Source organism: Scyliorhinus canicula, chromosome 6 (assembly GCF_902713615.1).
Source record: "Scyliorhinus canicula chromosome 6, sScyCan1.1, whole genome shotgun sequence".
Classification (NCBI taxonomy): domain Eukaryota; kingdom Metazoa; phylum Chordata; class Chondrichthyes; order Carcharhiniformes; family Scyliorhinidae; genus Scyliorhinus; species Scyliorhinus canicula.
This window is the reverse complement of record NC_052151.1, coordinates 126,521,341-126,540,721: the sequence shown is the minus strand read 5'-3', so window position 1 is coordinate 126,540,721 and position 19,381 is coordinate 126,521,341. Positions and strand designations below refer to the sequence as shown.

Here is a 19,381-nt window from a genome sequence, read left to right as displayed (position 1 = left end):
TAGCGTACGCGTCATGGGCAATGACACCCACTAATACCAGATATGCGCAGATTGAGAAGGAGTGTTTAGGTCTTCTCACTGGCATCCTCAAATTTCAGGATTATATCCACGGCTTGCCAACATTTACTGTTGAGACGGATCATAGGCCTCTGGTCCACATCATCCAAAAGGAGCTGAACGACATGACGCCTCGTTTGCAGAGAATTCTGCTCAAACTCCAGAGATATGATTTTAATTTGGTGTATACACCTGGCAAGGAGCTCATCATCGCCGATGCATTGTCCCACTCCATCAACTCACCCAGTGAACCAGCACATTGAATTGCAGGTACAACTGTGTGCAAGCACTCTCCCGGCAACAGATGAGAAGATCGTTCTCATCCGAGAAGAGACAGCCTGTTACAGCGTGTCATCCACAACCTCAGCAATGGCTGAAACAAAGGGCAATGCCCTCAATTCTATAATGTCAAGGACGACCTGACGTTGATCGACGACATCCTGCTCAAGCTGCACAGGATAGTCATCCCGCTACGTCTCCAAGGCATGGTGCTGCGGCAGATTCATGAGGGACACCTAGGCATAGAAAAGGGCAGACACAAGGCCCGGCAAGCTATCTACTGGCCCGGCATCAACCAGGACATCACGGACATGGTCCTGAACTACGAAACCTGTCAGAGGTTCCAACCAGCGCAGAGCAAGAAAACGCTCCAACCACATGACCTAGAGACCTCTCCGTGGTCCAAGGTTGGCATTGACCTATTCCACACGAATGGTCGCGACTATATATTAATCATCGATTACTTTTCAAACTATCTTGAGGTGCTGAAGCTGCCAGACCTTACCTCACGAACCGTCATCAAAGCGTGTAAAGAGACATTCTCACGGGATGGCATCCCGAACACCATCATGAGTGACAATGGCCCGTGCTTCCACAGTCGAGAATGGTCCACGTTTGCCAACAGCAACAATTTCAGGCATGTCACCTCCAGTCTGTACTATCCGCAGTCCAATGGCAAAGTCAAAAAAGGGGTGCACATCGTTCAGCAGCTCATCCGCAAGGCCTCAGACTCCGCTTCCGACAAACACCCTGCACTACTTGCGTACCGGGCGACTCCCTTGTCCACTGGAATGTCGCCAGCACAACTGCTGATGAACAGGGACCTGCGGACGATGCTTGTAGCCATACACCTGCCCAACCTTGATACCTCTCGGTGCTGCAGAAGATGCAGCAGCTTCGCGACAGCCAGAAGCAGGGCTATGTCGCACATGCCACCGATCTGGATGTGCTATCCCCGGCTGACACAGTCAGGATCAAGATACCGGATGGTGGGTGGTCTGCTCCGGCTGTCGTTGTTCGACAGGCCGCACCCAGATCCTATGTCACACGTATGGCTGATGGCTCCATTGTGGAATCGAAGGGCACTGCGAAAAGTTGCTTCCCCTCCATTTCCAATGTTGAATTGCCACCTCCAGACAATTTGAACCATGAGGCCACCAGTCATGCCTCCCACTCGCCTGTCAAGACACCGTCATCCCCTCCACCACCTCTCCGGTGGTTGACGAGGATCCGTGCAAGCCTCAGAGACTGGACGTATGAGCATTTGTTTTGTTTGTTCTGTTCTGTATTCCTCAGTCAGTCACATTAGACAAACACATTCACATGTATATGCATCTACAAAATCAAAACAAAAAAAGGGGGAGATGTCATGATATACAAACATGCAACCAATGAACACTTAGAATAGGACACAACCAATGGGCAGTCAGGACACTCAGAGGTGGCATTACCACAAGGGGACATGACATAAACACTATAAAAGGGATGAGGCACTCACACCCTGCCTCTTTCCACACAGACATCTAGAGACTTAGACAGGGTTGATCAGCAGCATCACACCCCAGCATGTGGCTTAGAGCAAGCTGGTACAGTTACTACTGAGTTACTACAGTTAGATTAGCAGAGAGTCAAACTCATTTCAGAACTGTGTTAATAGTTCAATAAACACGTTGAACTCATTTCAGAGTCTGGAGCATCCTTTAGTTAAGACTGCATCAAGCAGCAGCCTGTGTTCTCTGAAGCAGCATAAAACCCAGGCGTCGGAGTGTGGAGACTGGGGGATTTTCACAGTAACTTTATTATGTTAATGCAACCTACTTGTGACACTAAGAAAGGCTATTGGTTATTATTATATTGAAGACCAAAAACTTACAGATGATATCACCAACAGTAACCTAGATGACAAAGAGTAATGTGGAATGGCTGGATCCTTGGGATCCAAAGGTGCCAGTGTGTGTTTTGGAAGAGAAGCACTGATAAAGATACTTGGGATTTGATTGGAAAGATAAGAGAGAAACTGAGCAAGGGGAGAATCACGGTAACATCGAGGTTGTCCGCCATACTGCACCACAACCTGAAATATTCTGGAAATTCATATCGAGCAATTTCCAACCATGCATTAACCTAAGGAAGGAGAAAATGTACACTATAATGCTTTGAAGCAATAAGATCAAGGCAGGAACTGGCTGAAAATGGACAGGATGTATCTAAGGGTCGAAACAGTACTGTGAATTCAAGCATGGATTGGGTCTTGGTGGTTTGAAAGAGATCAAGAGCTGGATTCTCCGCCGCATTGGGAAATTTGCTACTGGCCCCGCTCCCGTTCCCATGATATGGTCACCCACTGGCATCAGGATCAAGGTTCGCGCTCGTGCCGGCGGGTAGATGCAAATGGGTCATTAAAACCCACTTGTCTCCTATTAACAGGCTGTGCACCATATTCCCCAGACCCTTGTGATTCTCTGGTCCTCTGGACCAGAATAACGTGGGTGAGAATTGGTGCAGGTCTTGACAAGCATGGCCCTGGCGTGGTGGACCTTGGGAGGGGGGGGGGGGGGGGGGGGGGGGGGCAGGGTGTCTTTTTAAGGGAGTTTCCCCCAAAGTCTATCGAAGGACCACAATGCAAAACCTGTCCACCCTACTAGAGACCTTCTAATTAAAGAGGCCCTCACCAGAAACCCACAAATTAAAGAGTAACTTTGAAGTAGTCAGCTGTGAAACAAGCATGAAAGAGAGTTATGTGCTTTCTGTTAGTTTTACAGCTGACTATTTCAAATTCATCCAGCATGAAGGGGGATGAATGAAACAATGCAGACAGCTGGGTGTGTGTGGAAGCTGTCAATCACAACCGAGCAAAATCAGTATACAGAGAAATTAATGAATGGCTTGCAGATCAAAAATCTGAGGGGATTTAAACCCAGCTGACTGGTTTTCTCTGACTAGGAATTGACAGGTGCTGCTTTCTGTGCCTGAGCCAGCAGGTGTATTACACAGGGGAGTTTTAAAGCAGTGATTTGTTTTTCACTGCCTCTGTCTGGACTGCTCTCTAGCTTCCAGATAGGGGTCTCTCTTCTGGGGAATGGGGGAGGGGGGGGGGCACCCTTGTACCATTGGGGCAAGAGGTGGGTGGGACACAGACAATCCTGGGGGAGGGGGGAACCACTGAATTCCATTGCAGCGGGAATAGGGCTGAATTGTGTTGTGGGGGGGGGGGGGGCGACCAGCAGCCGGACCTTGTTATCCGGCCGTACATCCAAAATGGTGGCCTGGTAGTCCACACCATGCATAAATCTGTAAGGCAAAGGATTGGGACTCGCTTCCTGATTTGCGCTCCCAATCAGGTGCAACTCAACTCTGGCGGGAGAACATAGTTCTCCCAAATAGAGAATCCTGCCCCAAGAATAATCAAATCGCATTCTTTTGGGTTCTTTTACCACATAAGTTTGCTCTGCCCTGCTACCTCCTTTACTACCATTGCTCTCTGGTTTTGCTCTTCCCTATCTCCGCAGCGCCTTCCATTTCCCTAATTATCTGCACTCCTCTAACTCTGGCCTCATTCCCAGTTATTATTGCTCCACCACTCATGGCTGTGTCTTCAGGTGCCTTCACTACAAGCTCTGGAATTCTCTCCCTACACCTCACTACCCCAACTTCCCTCCTTTTTGGTACTCTGCAAAACCTACATCTTTGACCAAGCTTTTGGTCACCTGACCATAAATCTCCTTATGTACCTTAGTGCAACATGTTGCTTTATAATGCACCTGTGAAGCATCTTGGTATGTTTCATCATGTTAACATAAATATAGGTATTTCTTGTTGTTGACTGCAAAAATGCCCAATCCTGTTAAGATTTTGACCTGTTCTGAGTCCATTGCTAATGTTCCCAGATCGTTCTTCTCTCCTCAATGCTCCCAGATCCCCTTCCTAATGATCGCAGGCCCCATGCACTGCCACCTTGATCTCAGAACAACAATTTGTCCCTGGAGTATTATATTTTAATTCTGAGAATTGATAGCTTTACTGTGCATTAAAAATAGTACCATTACTTTGATATTCAATTTATTCATTGACAGTCGTAGTTTCAAAACCAGAAGTCCCCTAAAAGTAGGATCGTGTCTGTAGTTTTGCCGTAATTGCACAATTTGAGTGTGTCAGAATTAAAACTCCATTATAAAAACTGCTGTAAGTATACTCAAGGGCAGGAATCTCTGATTGTCAGGTTAAAAATCACCACAGTCAGCTCTCCCCCTCAAAGGAGAACGCAGCCCATAGTCATCTGGGACTATGGTGACTTTACCAAAGTTTATTGTATTATTTGCAAGATTAATTTGCATAATTATCTCTCCAGTGTGCAAATTCTTTAAGAAAACTTTTCTAAGTTGATTGTGTATGTATAAAATTTGCCTTGTGTCTCACTATTACCCAATTCCTGATCATCTGTATTGATGATGTCAACGTAAAAAGTAATGTGGTGATTTAAAGCTGAGATAGTCTGGCAATAAGTGACATTTCTACACTCAAAACGAACGAAGATGCTAAAGTCAATGTGCAATTTTACTGCAAAATAGGATACTTGTTAATCATGGATTATATACTCCTGGAGCATGAGACATATAGGGAGGGATTCTCCGGCCACGTTCGTCCAGCGACCGGAGAATCCCGCCCGAGGTCAATGGATTTTTCCATTGTCGGCGTCTCGCCCGTGGTGTTCTTGCAGTGGGCGGGGTGGAAGAATCCAGCCCATAACTTGGTCCCGAGTAGTTTGTCACAACCGTTGAAAGTGCACCAATGCTAGGTCTTCTTAATAGCAATGTTACTCTTCCGTGTCTTGGTAACAAGAATTGTGGACAATACATTGGAGAGCATCTAACCAGTGCAGCATGAAGTCACACTGTACAGCATGCATCCAGTAAGTTGATTTTGCATTTCTTCTTCTCCTTTTCCCATTTGTAAAATCAAATTGATCGTACCTGCAACAATTATTGTTTCCGCACATGAGTACCTCCCTGCCCCCACAGCAGATGGTACAGTAGGACTGGTAACCGTCATCATCGTATTGGTATGCACACTCCAAGAAGCAATTCTGAAAACAATCACAACATGATTTGGAATTTCATAACTATATTACTCAGTTGTACTTTCTTTAGCCTTTTCCTGCACCTCAAAATCAATGTGAGATCGTGCAATGGTGCTCACTCTGGGATTCTCTGTGCCACTCAGTGCTCGGAGCGTACCTTCACATGATGACTCGCGCATTTACAATTCCTTCCACCACATCAACTTTTAACACCAGATTATATTTGCATTTTCTTTTAAAAATACCTGACTAAATAATTGTATACTGTTGGGTTGGCCTGGTGGCTTAGAGATACCAATGTGCCACATTACAGTTCTAGAATATGGGATCAGGCCTGCTAACCTGCTGGGGTATCTGAGACGGTAAGTAGAGACAAGGAACTTCCCAGCAGGGAGGGAGAATCAGAGGTTAAGTAAATCTGTGGTGCTCTCAAGCACTTCCTAGAAGCCAACTCAAAGAGTGACTTTGGTAGAGGTCTGAACCGACCCGACCCGTCCTCTCAGTCAGAAAATGTTGGGCGATGACCTAGAGAAAGGAAAAAAAGAGGACTGAGAGTAGACAACAATTCTTTTAAAGGGATATGGCAATGGTGGTGGTGGAAACAGGAGGGAATGTATTTTATATGTGTGTTATCCCACAGAGACAGCTTTGAAACCACTGCAAAAAAAAAATCAAAATAAGGAGAAAAGTTACTCAGTTTGTCTCAGAGGCAGTGATTTGACACAAGCAGATGCAACATAGACATGAAGAAGGGAAGAATCTTACACACAATGAGTACCTTCCCCCTTTCACCTTATATTTCACATCTGTTTTAAGCAAGTTACTGTCTCCTGTGATCTATGGAAGATACTTACAAACAGTTATTAGTTTTTAATTAATCTTGTTTTAAGCCTAATACTGTGTGGCTCACACACTGGTGGGAAAGCAGAAGACACTTTGCACTTAAAGTACTTCCTCTCTCCCCCCATCAGCCAATATAGTCCCCACTAACCCTTTGAGTACTGACTGTGTCTTGCAGCTTTCACAATATGCACCTCGGGCCCTATTTTCAAACCTTTTGCTGCTTTGAAATGATATTTGCAGAGTGTTTGTTTTGGGCAAGTTGCACTTGCAAAGGTTTTCATTTTCATCCCCTTTGGGGCAGTGCGCATTGCAGTTGCACAAAAAAACTTCTGCAAAGGTTTTCTGCAGTTTTTGGAGGCAATTCCCGTAGGATTATCGCACTGAGGATGCGATATTCGAATCTCATAAACTGCCGCAAATCGTCAGGTTTGCGTGAAAATGACTTACCCCAGTTTTAACTTGCCGTAAGCCCTGCAGAAACAAGAAACATACATTAAAATAAAAAAAAATGCGAATCTGTTTTTTTTTACAAATGACAAGGCATGTGTATGTGTCTTGGGAAACAGAACAACGCACAAGAAATAACTTCTCCCTCTGCAGGGTCATCTTCCCAAATGTTAGCGATCTTTGCCATTGTCTTGTGTTTCAGTGAATTTTCCCGCAAGATTTTCCTGGTTCACCAAGATTAAAAAGTGCCATTTTTGATTTTTTTTTCCCAATAACATAATTGAAACATGATAGCGCAAAATGAGACACTGAGCTAAAACTTGATTTATCAAGGTGCAGCAGTGTGTAATTTTGAAAACATCCCAAAAAAATCTTCAAAAGTAAAATTTCACAAATGTTCTGCAGTGCATCTCTGCAAACTAAGCAGCTATTGCGCGAACAAAAATGCAAATGACTGAAAATAGGGCCCATCACATTTCACACAACGTCGCAATGTATTTGAGTACTATAAGGTAATTAAGAGAACTGTGTGAAAGCACGCATCAGGTCTTTGGTCACATTCTTGTCCAAATAAACCAAAACTTCAATAATTGTTATTTTTATTCACAGAAATCTAATATATTCAACAGTTCTCAAAGGGTTTGTTTCTCTTCATAACAGCTTTGTCTCCACATGTTCTCCATCCAGAATATGCTATAACCTGTGAAAGTTCCTTAACCGTATATTAGTGGAAGCAGCATAACCCAAAGTTTGGGTGAACTCTACCTTACTTATGCTTGTACAATAAGGCTTCAAAGCAGATTTGCACTGTGACAAACTGAATCTATTGTATTATAAATATTTAAGTAAAGGAGAAATGCATTAGCCATGCACCACTAAGAGAGGTGGGAAAATCCCAAATGTTATCATACTTCCTCCCATCACTGTTCAACATATTGTATCTACTTCATTCAAATAACTGTTCAAATAACTGGGCTTTACATATACTCTCTGTGATATATCCATTCATCCATTATAATGTTGATGCTGGACAATGTCCACCATGGAGGGTCCACAATGAAATGAAATTGCGTATTGTCACAAGTAGGCTTCAAAATGAAGTTTCTGTGAAAAGCCCCTAGTCGCCACATTCCGGCACCTGTTCGGGGAGGCTGGTACAGGAATTGAACCCAACCTGCTGGCCTGCCTTGGTCTGCTTTAAAAGCCAGCTATTTAGCCCTGTGAATGTTAATTTCTCCATCGAAATAGAAGGCATTAGAGTTTAGCCAGCCCATATGCACGTATTATGCATTGTAATATTATCAAGCATTACGTATAAATGTGTGTGTGTGTGTGTGTATATTTGTGTGTCTGCCTCCAGTGAGTTATTCTGTATGATATACCTATCCCACAGATTATGTGTGACATTAACCATGCAAAATGGGGCAGCACAGTAGCATTGTGGATAGCACAATTGCTTCACAGCTCCAGGGTCCCAGGTTCGATTCCAGCTTGGGTCACTGTCTGTGCGGAGTCTGCACATCCTCCCCGTGTGTGCGTGGGCTTCCTCCGGGTGCTCCGGTTTCCTCCCACAGTCCAAAGATGTGCAGGTTAGGTGGATTGGCCATGATAAATTGCCCTTAGTGTCCAAAATTGCCCTTAGTGTTGGGTGGGATTACTGGGTTATGGGAATAGGGTGGAGGTGTTGACCTTGGGTAGGGTGCTCTTCCCAAGAGCCGGTGCAGACTTGATGGGCCGAATGGCCTCCTTCTGCACTGTAAATTCTATGATATAAAAGTCAGAGGATACCCTTACAATAAGGGTGTTATCAACAAAGTATGGCAGTGAAAATATTATGAAAAGCTGTTACAGGAAATGTAAACTATATGCAAGATTTCGAAGATATTGTAGATATTTCACATTGCCTAACTTTTTCTATATTCCTGTATGTATTCATCTTCCATAGGTTTCCTATCCTTCACTATCTCAAATAAAATATATTTTTTAAATCTGTGTCTATATGATTTTATTCCCACAAGAACTTGTCTCGTTATGCTCCTAACTTGGGGGTCAGGACGATTAAAGTTACAAAATTCACTGTAATCCTCATCTTTAGATGAATGGGAGAAGCATTTGTTGCACAGTGACTAATTTTAGTCAGTGTGTCATATGGGTCTGCCACATAATAGGTTTGTCAGCTAAGTTGAAGCCCGTGGAATAAAAGAGACAGGGACAGCATGGATATTAAGTTGGCTAAGTGACAGAAAACAGACAGTGGTGGCGAATGATTGTTTTTCTGATTGGATGAAGGTATATAATCAAGTTCCCTAGACGTTGGTATTAGGACCACTGCTTTTGTCAATTTTTATTCATGACATTAACTTGGGTGTGCAGGGCACAATTTCAACATTTTCTGCTGACACAAAACTTGAAAAATATTGTAAACCATGGGGAGAATAGACTTTAAGAAGACATAGATGGACTGGTGGAATGGCCTGACACATGACTGATGAAATTTAATATGTAGAATTGGGAAGTGATATATTTTGATAGGAAGAACAAGGGAAGATAATATAAAATAAAATATATAATTCGAAAGGGGGTGCAAGTGCAGAGGCAGCTTCGGTATAATTGTTGAAGATGCAGATTATATTGAGAAAGCAGTTAATGAGGCATAGAGGATATTGGGCTTTATAAACAGAGGCATAGGCTAGATTTCCATCTTCAAATGGAGGCAGGAATCAGGTTGAAAACCTTAGTTTTTTTTCCAGGGGAATATTCCCAACATTTTCACATGGCCTTTTTGCGATTCGGAAAGGTGCACAAAATCCACACGGACATCTCTCTGTTTTGTGGACCACAAAAAAATATTCTTTCCTTCTGAATGCCATTTTCATATGGTGGTACAAAGTTTTGGAAGGACTAAAAAGAGGCTCCTTGAGAGATTGTGACCACGAAGGGATGCCAACTTAAGAGTTGAGAACATTCTGACAGATAAGCGTAAAATGTTTTGATACCTTCAAATGTCCAGATTAGATGTTGTTTTTGTAATGTACATGTGATTTTAATGCAGTTATTCATCACAGGGATCTGTCTTGCAAGGGTAAGTTCACCCTTAAATTGACCAGTATTGTCTAATTGTTGTCATGCATTACAGAACTTTTCCAATTTCCAGAAGTTACATAATGTATTCAAAATCTGAACATAAATGCTGTCAGACTTTGATGTGATATTTTGTATTGTGATTCAAATCAAATGATGGTTCTGTTTTTAAAAAAAACCTAGGTATGATTTTCTGGTCCCACCTGCCTTGAGAATTGCTGCGGGCAGGAGGGAATACTTGATGGACCAGCTAAAGGTCTACTGACTTTGGGTGGGAATTTCTGGTCCTGTGGCGGGCCCCTTGCCCCCACTTGTTTGACTCTATGACTTATAAGCAGCAGGATCTTAATTCGGATGAGGATAGAGATCGCTGCACACATATTATAGGCCAATCTTGCATGTCTACCCTACATGCAGTTGTATGCAATTGGGAAATGCAGGCCCATGACACCACTGATTATTTGAGTATTACAGTCGGACATCTGTAAATGGCATTTGACTAAAATTCCAACATGCACTTCTGGAAGGCAAGGCTTACCAGAGAAAGCATGGACTCTCAATAGATAAACAAATATTTCCTGGAAGTCGCATTTTTTTACATTAATTGTATACATCCATTTAAAATACTTCATCAATAGGGGATCCATTGGCATATCTTTTGAGCAGTTTCCTTTCTCGATTGTTGTTGATTTCAGGTGCAGAAATATTGTAAAATGAATAAATCTGGCAAATGGAACCTGAAATATTCTCCAGATAACCAACGATAATGCAGACCCACTCTTTTGAGGGCTGTTCGTCCAGTGTCCACAACTATCCATGCACTGAATTTTACAGTCCTCTGCACTGGGTTCATAGATCATAGAATTTACAGTGCAGAAGGAGGCCATTCGGCCCATCGAGTCTGCACCGGCTCTTGGAAAGAGCACCCTACCCAAGGTCAACACCTCTACCCTATCCCCATAACCCAGTAACCCCACCTAACAGTAAGGGCCATTTTGGACACTAAGGGCAATTTATCATGGCCAATCCACCTAACCTGCACATCTTTGGACTGTGGGAGGAAACCGGAGCACCCGGAGGAAGCCCACGCACACACGGGGAGGATGTGCAGACAGTGACCCAAGCTGGAATCGAACCTGAGACCATGGAGCTGTGAAGCGATTGTGCTATCCACAATGCTACCATGCTGCCCCAGGTTGCTTTCCCATTGCCTATCTTCCATTCATGATAATAATAATAATAATCGCGTATTGTCACAAGTAGGCTTCAATGAAGTTCCTGTGAAAAGCCCCTAGTCGCCATATTCCGGGGCCTATTCGGGGAGGCTGGTATGGGAATTGAACCCACGCTGCTGGCCTTGTTCTGCATTACAAGTCAGCTATTTAGCCCACTGTGCTAAACCACCCCTGATTGTTCTGACCTCAATTAATGACTACTTAAGAGTCACTTCCCACCTAACTACAATCTTTGGCCGAAGGAGGTGGATGCTCACAGGTGGGAAGCCTTGGCCTGAAAGGGGGGGGGGGGGGGGGGGGGGGACTAATTCACGGGCTGCCTTTTTTAATTGGAGACCCCCTTCCCCCACCCATGCTGTGCCCACCAAACCCCCAGCCCTCCCAATTGCCACTTTCCCCCGGCCTGTCCACTCTGGTCTCCACTCCACCCCTTGAATGCCCTTCCTCCAGGACCGCCTCTTCTGCATTGCTGGAAACTCTCCCGAATTTGCTGGTCATCTGACTTCTTTGCTGGCCTGGGTGCAGACCCAGGAGTAAGCCACCACTCCGGGTGCCACAGGTGAGAGCAGAGAGGTCACGGGTGAGAGCAGACTGGCAGATAGTCCTCGTAGGCGGGATGCCCTCCCCCATGGGGGCATTGCACTGCTCCTAACGCAATTATATCCTTTTTCAGTTCCTCGATTGCTTTCCATATCTGCTGAGCCAAATTTAACACATGATCCATGCTTCTATCATGGTGGAAATTGTACCATAATACAAGAATGTTGACACATGAGCCATGATGTTGATGCAATAACCGCTCCGTATATGAGCGCATTTTGCTGATGCGTTGCCAGCAGAAGGGAATTGTTAATGCACAGGACAGAAGTCTCTGAAAATTAAACTAACATCTGTTAGGTGCCCGGACTCTAATAGGCACATTTTAAAATCATTTGAGTACATTTTTTCCTTAAATTTACTTAGACACTGACACAAATATAACTAGTAAATGGTCTTGTATAGCTTTTGTAAAGTTATTTCCAGTTATTTAAAATCCAGTTACTCACCCTACATCGATTAAAATGCTGATTTTTAAAAATGTTTTTTTTCCTGCTGTATTAATCAAATTGCACCAAATTACCGCTCTTAAATGTACTGTGGGATATTTTTAAAGCAAATTAAAATGTATATTTCTAAAATTCTGTGGGATTGTTTCATTGCAGTGTTAATGTAAGCCTACTTGTGACACGAATAATGATTATTATTATTATGCTGGACCACAGCAGAATTTTAGATTTGGTGATAATTAAATATGCAGGGTGAAAACTTGAGGAAAGAAATACTTTGCGAAACTAGGGCAATATTGAGTTAATTTAAACTAAAAGACAGAAAATGCTGTAATGCAGACTCAGCAGGTCTGGCAGCATCTGTGGAGAGAGAAACAGAGTTAATGCTTTGAGTGCGTATGACTCTTCTTCAAAGCTTTTATGTTATTGAATTAACTTTATTGCTCCCAGATAATCAATTATAACAGAAGCAGAAACTCTGGTGAGATAATTTAACTGTTCTTAAATAAACACAGTCTGAAGTCAGATTTAATTATTAAGAGGTGAAAGCTATAGGGCACGATTTGGGACACTGAAGTTAAAGTCCCCTGAACGGCACATTTAGCACGGTGTTTCGCAGCGGCGAGAAACATCCTGATATCTAGCGGCACTTTGCCCTTTTTTTGGCCTCAAGGAGTTTATCCCCGCAGAGGCCGCATTTTGACAGCGAGAAAGGCACTTCACGGGTCAGGCCGCCATTTTGTTGGCAGCCTCGATCTTCCCTTCCCTGAAACTATTTGGTCCGCCCTCACCCCCAACCTTGGGGCGGTCCCTGGGAACACCTCCCTCCGTTTTTCTACTTGGTCCAACCCCTCCCTCACGCTCTCCCCCCACCCCCGGCCCGGCCCGACCCATGGCAATGGCAACATGGCACCTGGGCACCTTAGCACTGCCTGGGTGCTTGGGTGGCACTTCCAGGATGCCAGGTTGGCAGTGCCAAGATGCCTGGGGCTACCCTACCCTGTCCCCGACAACCCGGGGATCTCCAATGGCCTGGGAGGCCCCGGCCCCTGTATTTCTATGCCTGGTTTGGGTTTGTGTGGACCATTAATAAATGGCGCCCTGGTTTGATCTCCCAGGCGTGGCTGGTGAATCCCCACGCCGGGCGGAATGGGTCGGGTGACTCGCGATGGGCCTGGCGCGGAGCCTTATTTGGGTCTCGCCCACGATTCACCTGTTGCATCCGGATCTGCATCAGGAGCAACGGGGTCGCTGAATCACGCCACAGAATATGTTTGTAAATTTCAGCTACCAATCAATTGAATCTGGCCTCAAGTCCTTGACACTTTTTAAAGTTTAGTTTACATTTGTAGCAAAGTTTTAAATTAGGACTATAAGTGAAGTCTTCAGGAGGCAAGACTTCTTTATGTACCTATGTCTTAGAGCCATAGAAAGAGTTAAGAGTTTTACACCATGGAATGAAGCCCTTCGGCCCATCACGCCTGGGACAGCCATCAAGCACCTATCTGCTGTAATACAACCAGCACTTGGTCTGGAACACAGAAACATTGAAAATAGAAGGAGGAGGAGGCTATTCGGCCCTTTGAGCCTGCTCCACCATTCATTATGATCATGGCTGAGCATCAAGTTCAATACCCGAATCCCGCCCCCCCCCCCCCCCCACCCCACCTCCCTATCCCTTGATCTCTTTAGCCCCAAGAGCTTTTTCTAATTCCTTCTTGAAATGACACAATGTTTTGGTCTCAACTACTTTCTGTGATAGTGATTTCCACAGTTTCACCACTCTCTGAGTGAAAAGATTTCTCTTCACCTCAAAAGGTTTACCCTTTATCCTCAAACTATGACCCCTAGTTCTGGACTCACCCCACCATTGGGAACATTCTTTCTGAATCTACCCAGTCTAGCTTTGTCTGCTATGGCATTTCAAGTGCTCATCTAAATATTTTGGAAATATTGTGAGGGTTTCCGCCTCTGCCACTTTCAGACAGTGAGTTTCTGACTCCATCCACCTTCTGAATGAAAACATCTTTTCTCAAATCCCCTCTAACCCTCCTGGCCTTTATCTGAAATCTATGCACCTGGTAATTGATCCCTCCTCTAAGGGGAAAGTTCCTTCCTATCCACCTCATCGATGCCTCTCATAATCAGCCTTCTCTGCTCGAATAAACACACCCTGTCCAGTGCAATAACTTCCTTCCAATAATCTGTGGTAACCAGAACTGCACACAATATTCCAGTTGTTGCCTAACCAGGGTTTTATACAGCTCTATCACAACCTCTCTGCTCTTATATTCTTTGACTCGGCTGATAAAGGCAAGTATTTCATATGTCTTCTTAATTCACCTTATCTCCCTTGCTGTCTTCAGGGATCTATGGATATGCAGATATAGCAGTCCAGAGATATTGTGAGATATTAGATGGGATAAATATAAAGAGAGGAAGTACTCGAAGGGTTGGAATACTTGAAAGTTGATAAGTCGCCAGGTGGATTGTTTCCGCGGCTACAGAAGGTCAGTGAGGAAATAGCAGATGCTCTGAAGACGAATTTCCTCACTAGACACAGGAGGCGGGATAGGTGCCGCGCCGGCGCCAATTCTCCGCTCTCCGGAGAATCGGCAGACTGGCGTTGGGGTGGCATCCCGCGATTTGCGCCCAGCCCGGCGATTCTCCGGCCCGGCCTGGGCTGAGAGAATCCCGTCCCCAGGATGGACTGGAGGACTGGAGAATTGCAAATGCGGTTCCACTGTTTAAAAAGGGATCGAAGGAAATGCCAAACAATTATAGGCCAGTTAGTCTTATGTCAGTGGTGGGCAAATTACTAGAATCAATCCTGAGAGATAGGATTAACTGTCACATAGCAGGCATGAACTAGTGAGGGCTATTCAGCATGGATTTGTTAAAGGAAGATTTTGCTTCATAAATTTGATTGACATCTTTGAAGAAATGACAAGAAGGATTGATGAAGATAGAGCAGTGGATGTTGTATAGATGGATTTTAGCAAGGTAATTGACAGGGTCCTACATGTCAGATTGGTTAAAAAAGTGAAAGCCCATGGGATATGCCAACACAGCCAACCCCCCCACAACTCGCAGCCATGCCACCGAGGACACCAGTCCCACGATTTGGGGATGCGGACCTGGGCAGCTTGTTGGACGCGGTATTGTTGCCCTGTTCTCCTGAGAATCTTGGATTGGTCAGCCACAGGGTAGCCAGTGCCACCTGTGAGGAAGTAGCAGCGGCTGTCAGCTCGGGAAGCGTCACCCGGAGGACCGCACCCATTGACATAAGAAGATCAATAACCTCCGCCGGGCCCCCCTGCCCCCGTGACGCACCTGGCACCACCCCTGCCAAACACTATTCTGTGCCCCGGCTCACCCATGTTCAGCAGTGCCGCCCTCGCAACCCCACCTTCACCCCCCTCCACCGCATGTGCCCCAATGCCCCAGTACCCACACCCCCACGATGAATGACACACACAATGCCCCCTTTCTGTCCCCACTGGAGAAGTTGGCCACAGCAGACGGGAGAGGGCCACAGATGGGTGACAGGGTTCCGGATATCAGAGCCCTCACCCCCTACGAGGAACAGACGCTGGAGGTTGTGGGGTGGCCGAAGATAGATCTGTCACCGATGTAAACGCCACGTATTCGTGGTACAGCTATCATCCTCACGCTCCACAAGTGCAGAGACACACCTCGGTGGGCAACAGTAGTGGACAGGCTTCTGGGGCACATTCTGGTGAGCACCCTAGTTGCTGATGTACATCAGGTGGAGGCAGGATTGCCCAGGCGAGGCAGCAGTCGGAGGTCTGCTGGATCTCAGGACCCAGTTGGATCCCAGTCAGGTGCTGAGACTCTGGACCAGGTTTACCCGGAGCTGATGTTGGCTGCTGCGTCTAAGTGTTGCTTCCTGCAGTGTTTAGACATAGTGTCCAAGCATCACGGTCTGATTGGGATGTAATAACTCCCACACGCTACATGGCACGCCTACCCATGGGATCCATTTGGGAGGTGTGAAGTGCTCCCAATTAGCAATAGACCTGCCGCACAGCCAGAGGCCTCTGCGGTCAGTGGGAGCTATGGGTGGTTGGTGGGGCTGGTGGGTAGGGGATGCCCCTGGAATGGGAACACAATCCAGGGGGTGCCATGGCAGACCCATGGGCACTGAGACACCCATCACTAACCCCTTGCCCAGGCCCATCTGAGACCATGGGCGATCACCACCGCTGCCCCTGCACCTCCCCATCCAATGGCAGCCCACGGCGACCGAGGCTGGACCACCCCCAAGGACTCCCCCACCTCCCTCTAAGCACCGTGGAAGCAACCCCAGTGCCCCCGAGCTCATTGTCCGGAAGCGAGGGTGGCTACTCTCCTCCTCGAGTCCCCACGGCAGCCCTTCCACCAGCTTCACATTTTAAAAAAGGAGTAGTAATCAGCGCCCACATGACCACCTGCTGGGAAGGCGATTATATCACAGGAGGCTGTCAGATATGGGGTCACTCCCGTTAATTGCATGAGATTGGCCTTAAGTGGTGATGACTGGTTTCTCGTCACGCTACAAAGGGATCCTGATATCGCCAACGGGCACGCGCTTTAACGGCCTCGTTGCGCGGCCATTAAATATAGAATATAAAAGTAAAGATGTAATGTTGGAATTGTATAAAACAATTGTAAGGCCACAACTGGAGTATTGTGTGCAATTCTGGTCGCCACATTACAGGAAGGATGTAATTGCTCTGGAGAGAGTGAAGAAGGGATTTACAAGAATGTCACCAGAACTAGAAAAGTATTGCTGTGAGGAGAGATTGGGTAGTTTGGGGTTATCTCCCTTGGAACAAAGAAGGCTGAGGGGTGACTTAATTGAGATGTAAGAAATGATGAGGGGAAGATATAGGGTGGACAGAATAAAATTGATTCAAGATAAGTGGCAGAAAGTGAAGAGGGGACATGAGGAAAAATATTTTTACGCAGAGGGTAGTGGATGTTTGAAATTCGCTGCCCGAGTTGGTGGTGAAGGCTGAGACCCTAAAATCTTTTGAAAAGTACCTGGATCTGCACCTTAAGTTCTGTAAACTACAGGGCTATGGGCCGAGTGCAGGAAGGTAGGATTAGAAAGAGCACCTGGATGTCCTCTATCTGGCATGAATAAGATGGGTCAAATGGCTTCCTTTAGGGCTATAACATTTCTATGCTTCTATGAATACCAAGGATCCTCTGGTTCTCTGTATTTCCTAGGGGCCTACAATTTATTGTACATTACCTTGCTTTGTTCGTCCTTCCAAAATGCATTACCTCACACTTTTCATGGTCAAATTCCATTTGCTACTGTTCTGCCCATCTAACCAGCCTATCTGTATCGTCCTGTAATCTAAACCTTTCCTCTTCACTATTTCCTACACCGGCATTTTTTGTGTCATCAGCGAACGTACTGATGTATCTCCTACTTCATTATTAATAATCTTCATGTGGAATTTCTTCAGGAATTTTCCAATGAAAGACTAGTGGAGGACGTGGAGAAATGTTAACACTGATCGTACTACACTGATCGTACTAAAATATGAGCTGCATGCAACATTTTGTGCATACAGTCATGTTATTTCTCATGAAGATTCAGAGACTATATTGTTGTGCAGGGTTGCACATCTTAGATGAAGAGTTTGGGGGAGGGGAGAGAAAGGGTCTGCCCAGAGATAGCGAAACATGTGTTTTGTTGTTAGAAGGAAGAAAATAAGCAGTATTGTTTATACCTATTCAAGTCTATAAATAGATATCGCAGTTACATACATTTTTCCACGTCACATTGGGGAATACAACTCTTTATTCTTAACCGCTGTTTAGATGTGTCTTTTAGAGGTGGCTTGTGGCGCAGTGGAAAGCACTGGGACTGCGGTGCTGAGGACCCAAATTCGAATCCCGGCCCTGGGTCATTGTCCGTGTGGAGTTTGCACATTCTCCCCATGTCTGCATGGGTTTCACCCCCACAACCCAAAGATGTGCAGGTTAGGTGGATTGGCCACGCTCAATTGCCCCATAATTGGAAAAACATAATTGGGACTCTAAATTTTTTTTTTTTTAAAGGTGTGTCTTTTTGGACTTCCGGTGGTGTAAAATGAGGTAAGGATGCGCAGAAGGCAGCTCCCATCACAATCTGCATATAAAGTCCTTTTTGCCGTTTTATTCAGGAAACTTTTGCACAGTAATGTTTCTTACTGAACAGGATCCCTAACCTGCTACAATGCAGCAAAAAAGAAAACGGGGAAAAAAAACAATCCACAAAGAGCAACTCGTCGACCGATTCGGGAGGCGCCACGCAGCTCCTCTGCGGAGGCTGTGTGACAATGGTGGCCTCCCTGATTGTAGCAGCTGGCTAGCATGCTGGCCAAGGAATTCAACGCCCATTTCAACAACAGCGGAGGTGGATGGAACAGAACTTGCATAAGTCATTTGAAGAAGCCCTGGGCCCTGTCTGAGTGTAACTAGAAAACACCGCTGATTCAGTGAAAAAGCATGGTGAGGTACTAGAAGGTATGAAAGAAGCGCTTGATGAGGCATGGTGAGCAGCTTGCCTCGCCGGCAGCCAAAACAGCGGTAGTGGCTGACGAGAACTGGAGGCTGAAGGTTATGGCTGATTACCTCGAGAACCGATCTACCAGACAGAACCTCAGGACATCACAGCCTGGTATGGCAACTGCTCGACCCAGGACCGCAAGAAATTTCAGAGAGTTGTGAACACCGCCCAGTCCATCACACAAACCTGCCTCCCATCCATTGACTCCAGTTACACCTTCCACTGCCTGGGGAAAGCGGGCAGCATAATCAAAGACCCCTCCCACCTGGCTTACTCACTCTTCCAACTTCTTCCATCGGGCAGGATATACAGAAGTCTGTGAACACGCACAAACGGACTCGAAAACAGCTTCTTCCCCACTGTCTCCAGTCTCCTAAATGACCCTCTTATGGACTGACCTCATTAACTCTACACCCTGTATGCTTCATCCAATGTCGGCGCTATGTAGTTACATTGTATACCTTGTGTTGCCCTATTATGCATTTTCTTTTATTCCCTTTTCTTCCCAAGTACTTAATGATCTGTTGAGCTGCTCGCAGAAAATACTTTTCACTGTACCTCGGTAAACGTGACAATAAACAAATCCAATCCAATCCAATCCAATCATGGGGTTGCCGCAGGGCCCAAATCCAACCACATATTTTGCACAAATGTTTGGGAAAATGATGTGGGAGGGTGGGCCCACGTTCCCTCCCTGCCACGTGGGGAGGGTGGGCCCATGTTCTCTCCACACCACGTGCTGTAGTAG

At 45.5% G+C, this 19,381-nt stretch overlaps 1 protein-coding gene across 14 annotated transcripts in view; it reads right to left on the bottom strand.

Moving 5' to 3' along the window:
* dnmt3ab (DNA (cytosine-5-)-methyltransferase 3 alpha b) overlaps nucleotides 1-19,381 on the bottom strand; it is a 709,318-nt gene that overhangs the window by 159,995 nt on the left and 529,942 nt on the right. For 11 of the 14 annotated variants that reach the window (XR_005460997.1, XR_005460998.1, XM_038800092.1 and 8 more), the window contains 2 exons: nucleotides 6,704-6,727; nucleotides 5,307-5,419 (listed from right to left, as the gene is read on the bottom strand). Coding sequence is in view for 12 of the 14 variants with exons in the window: in XM_038800092.1 (XP_038656020.1) it covers nucleotides 5,307-5,419; nucleotides 6,704-6,727 (137 nt within the window). In the remaining 2 variants the exon portion in view is untranslated. The remainder of the gene's footprint in view (nucleotides 1-5,306; nucleotides 5,420-6,703; nucleotides 6,728-19,381) is intronic. The other 3 variants (XM_038800094.1, XM_038800099.1, XM_038800101.1) reach the window with 1 other exon arrangement.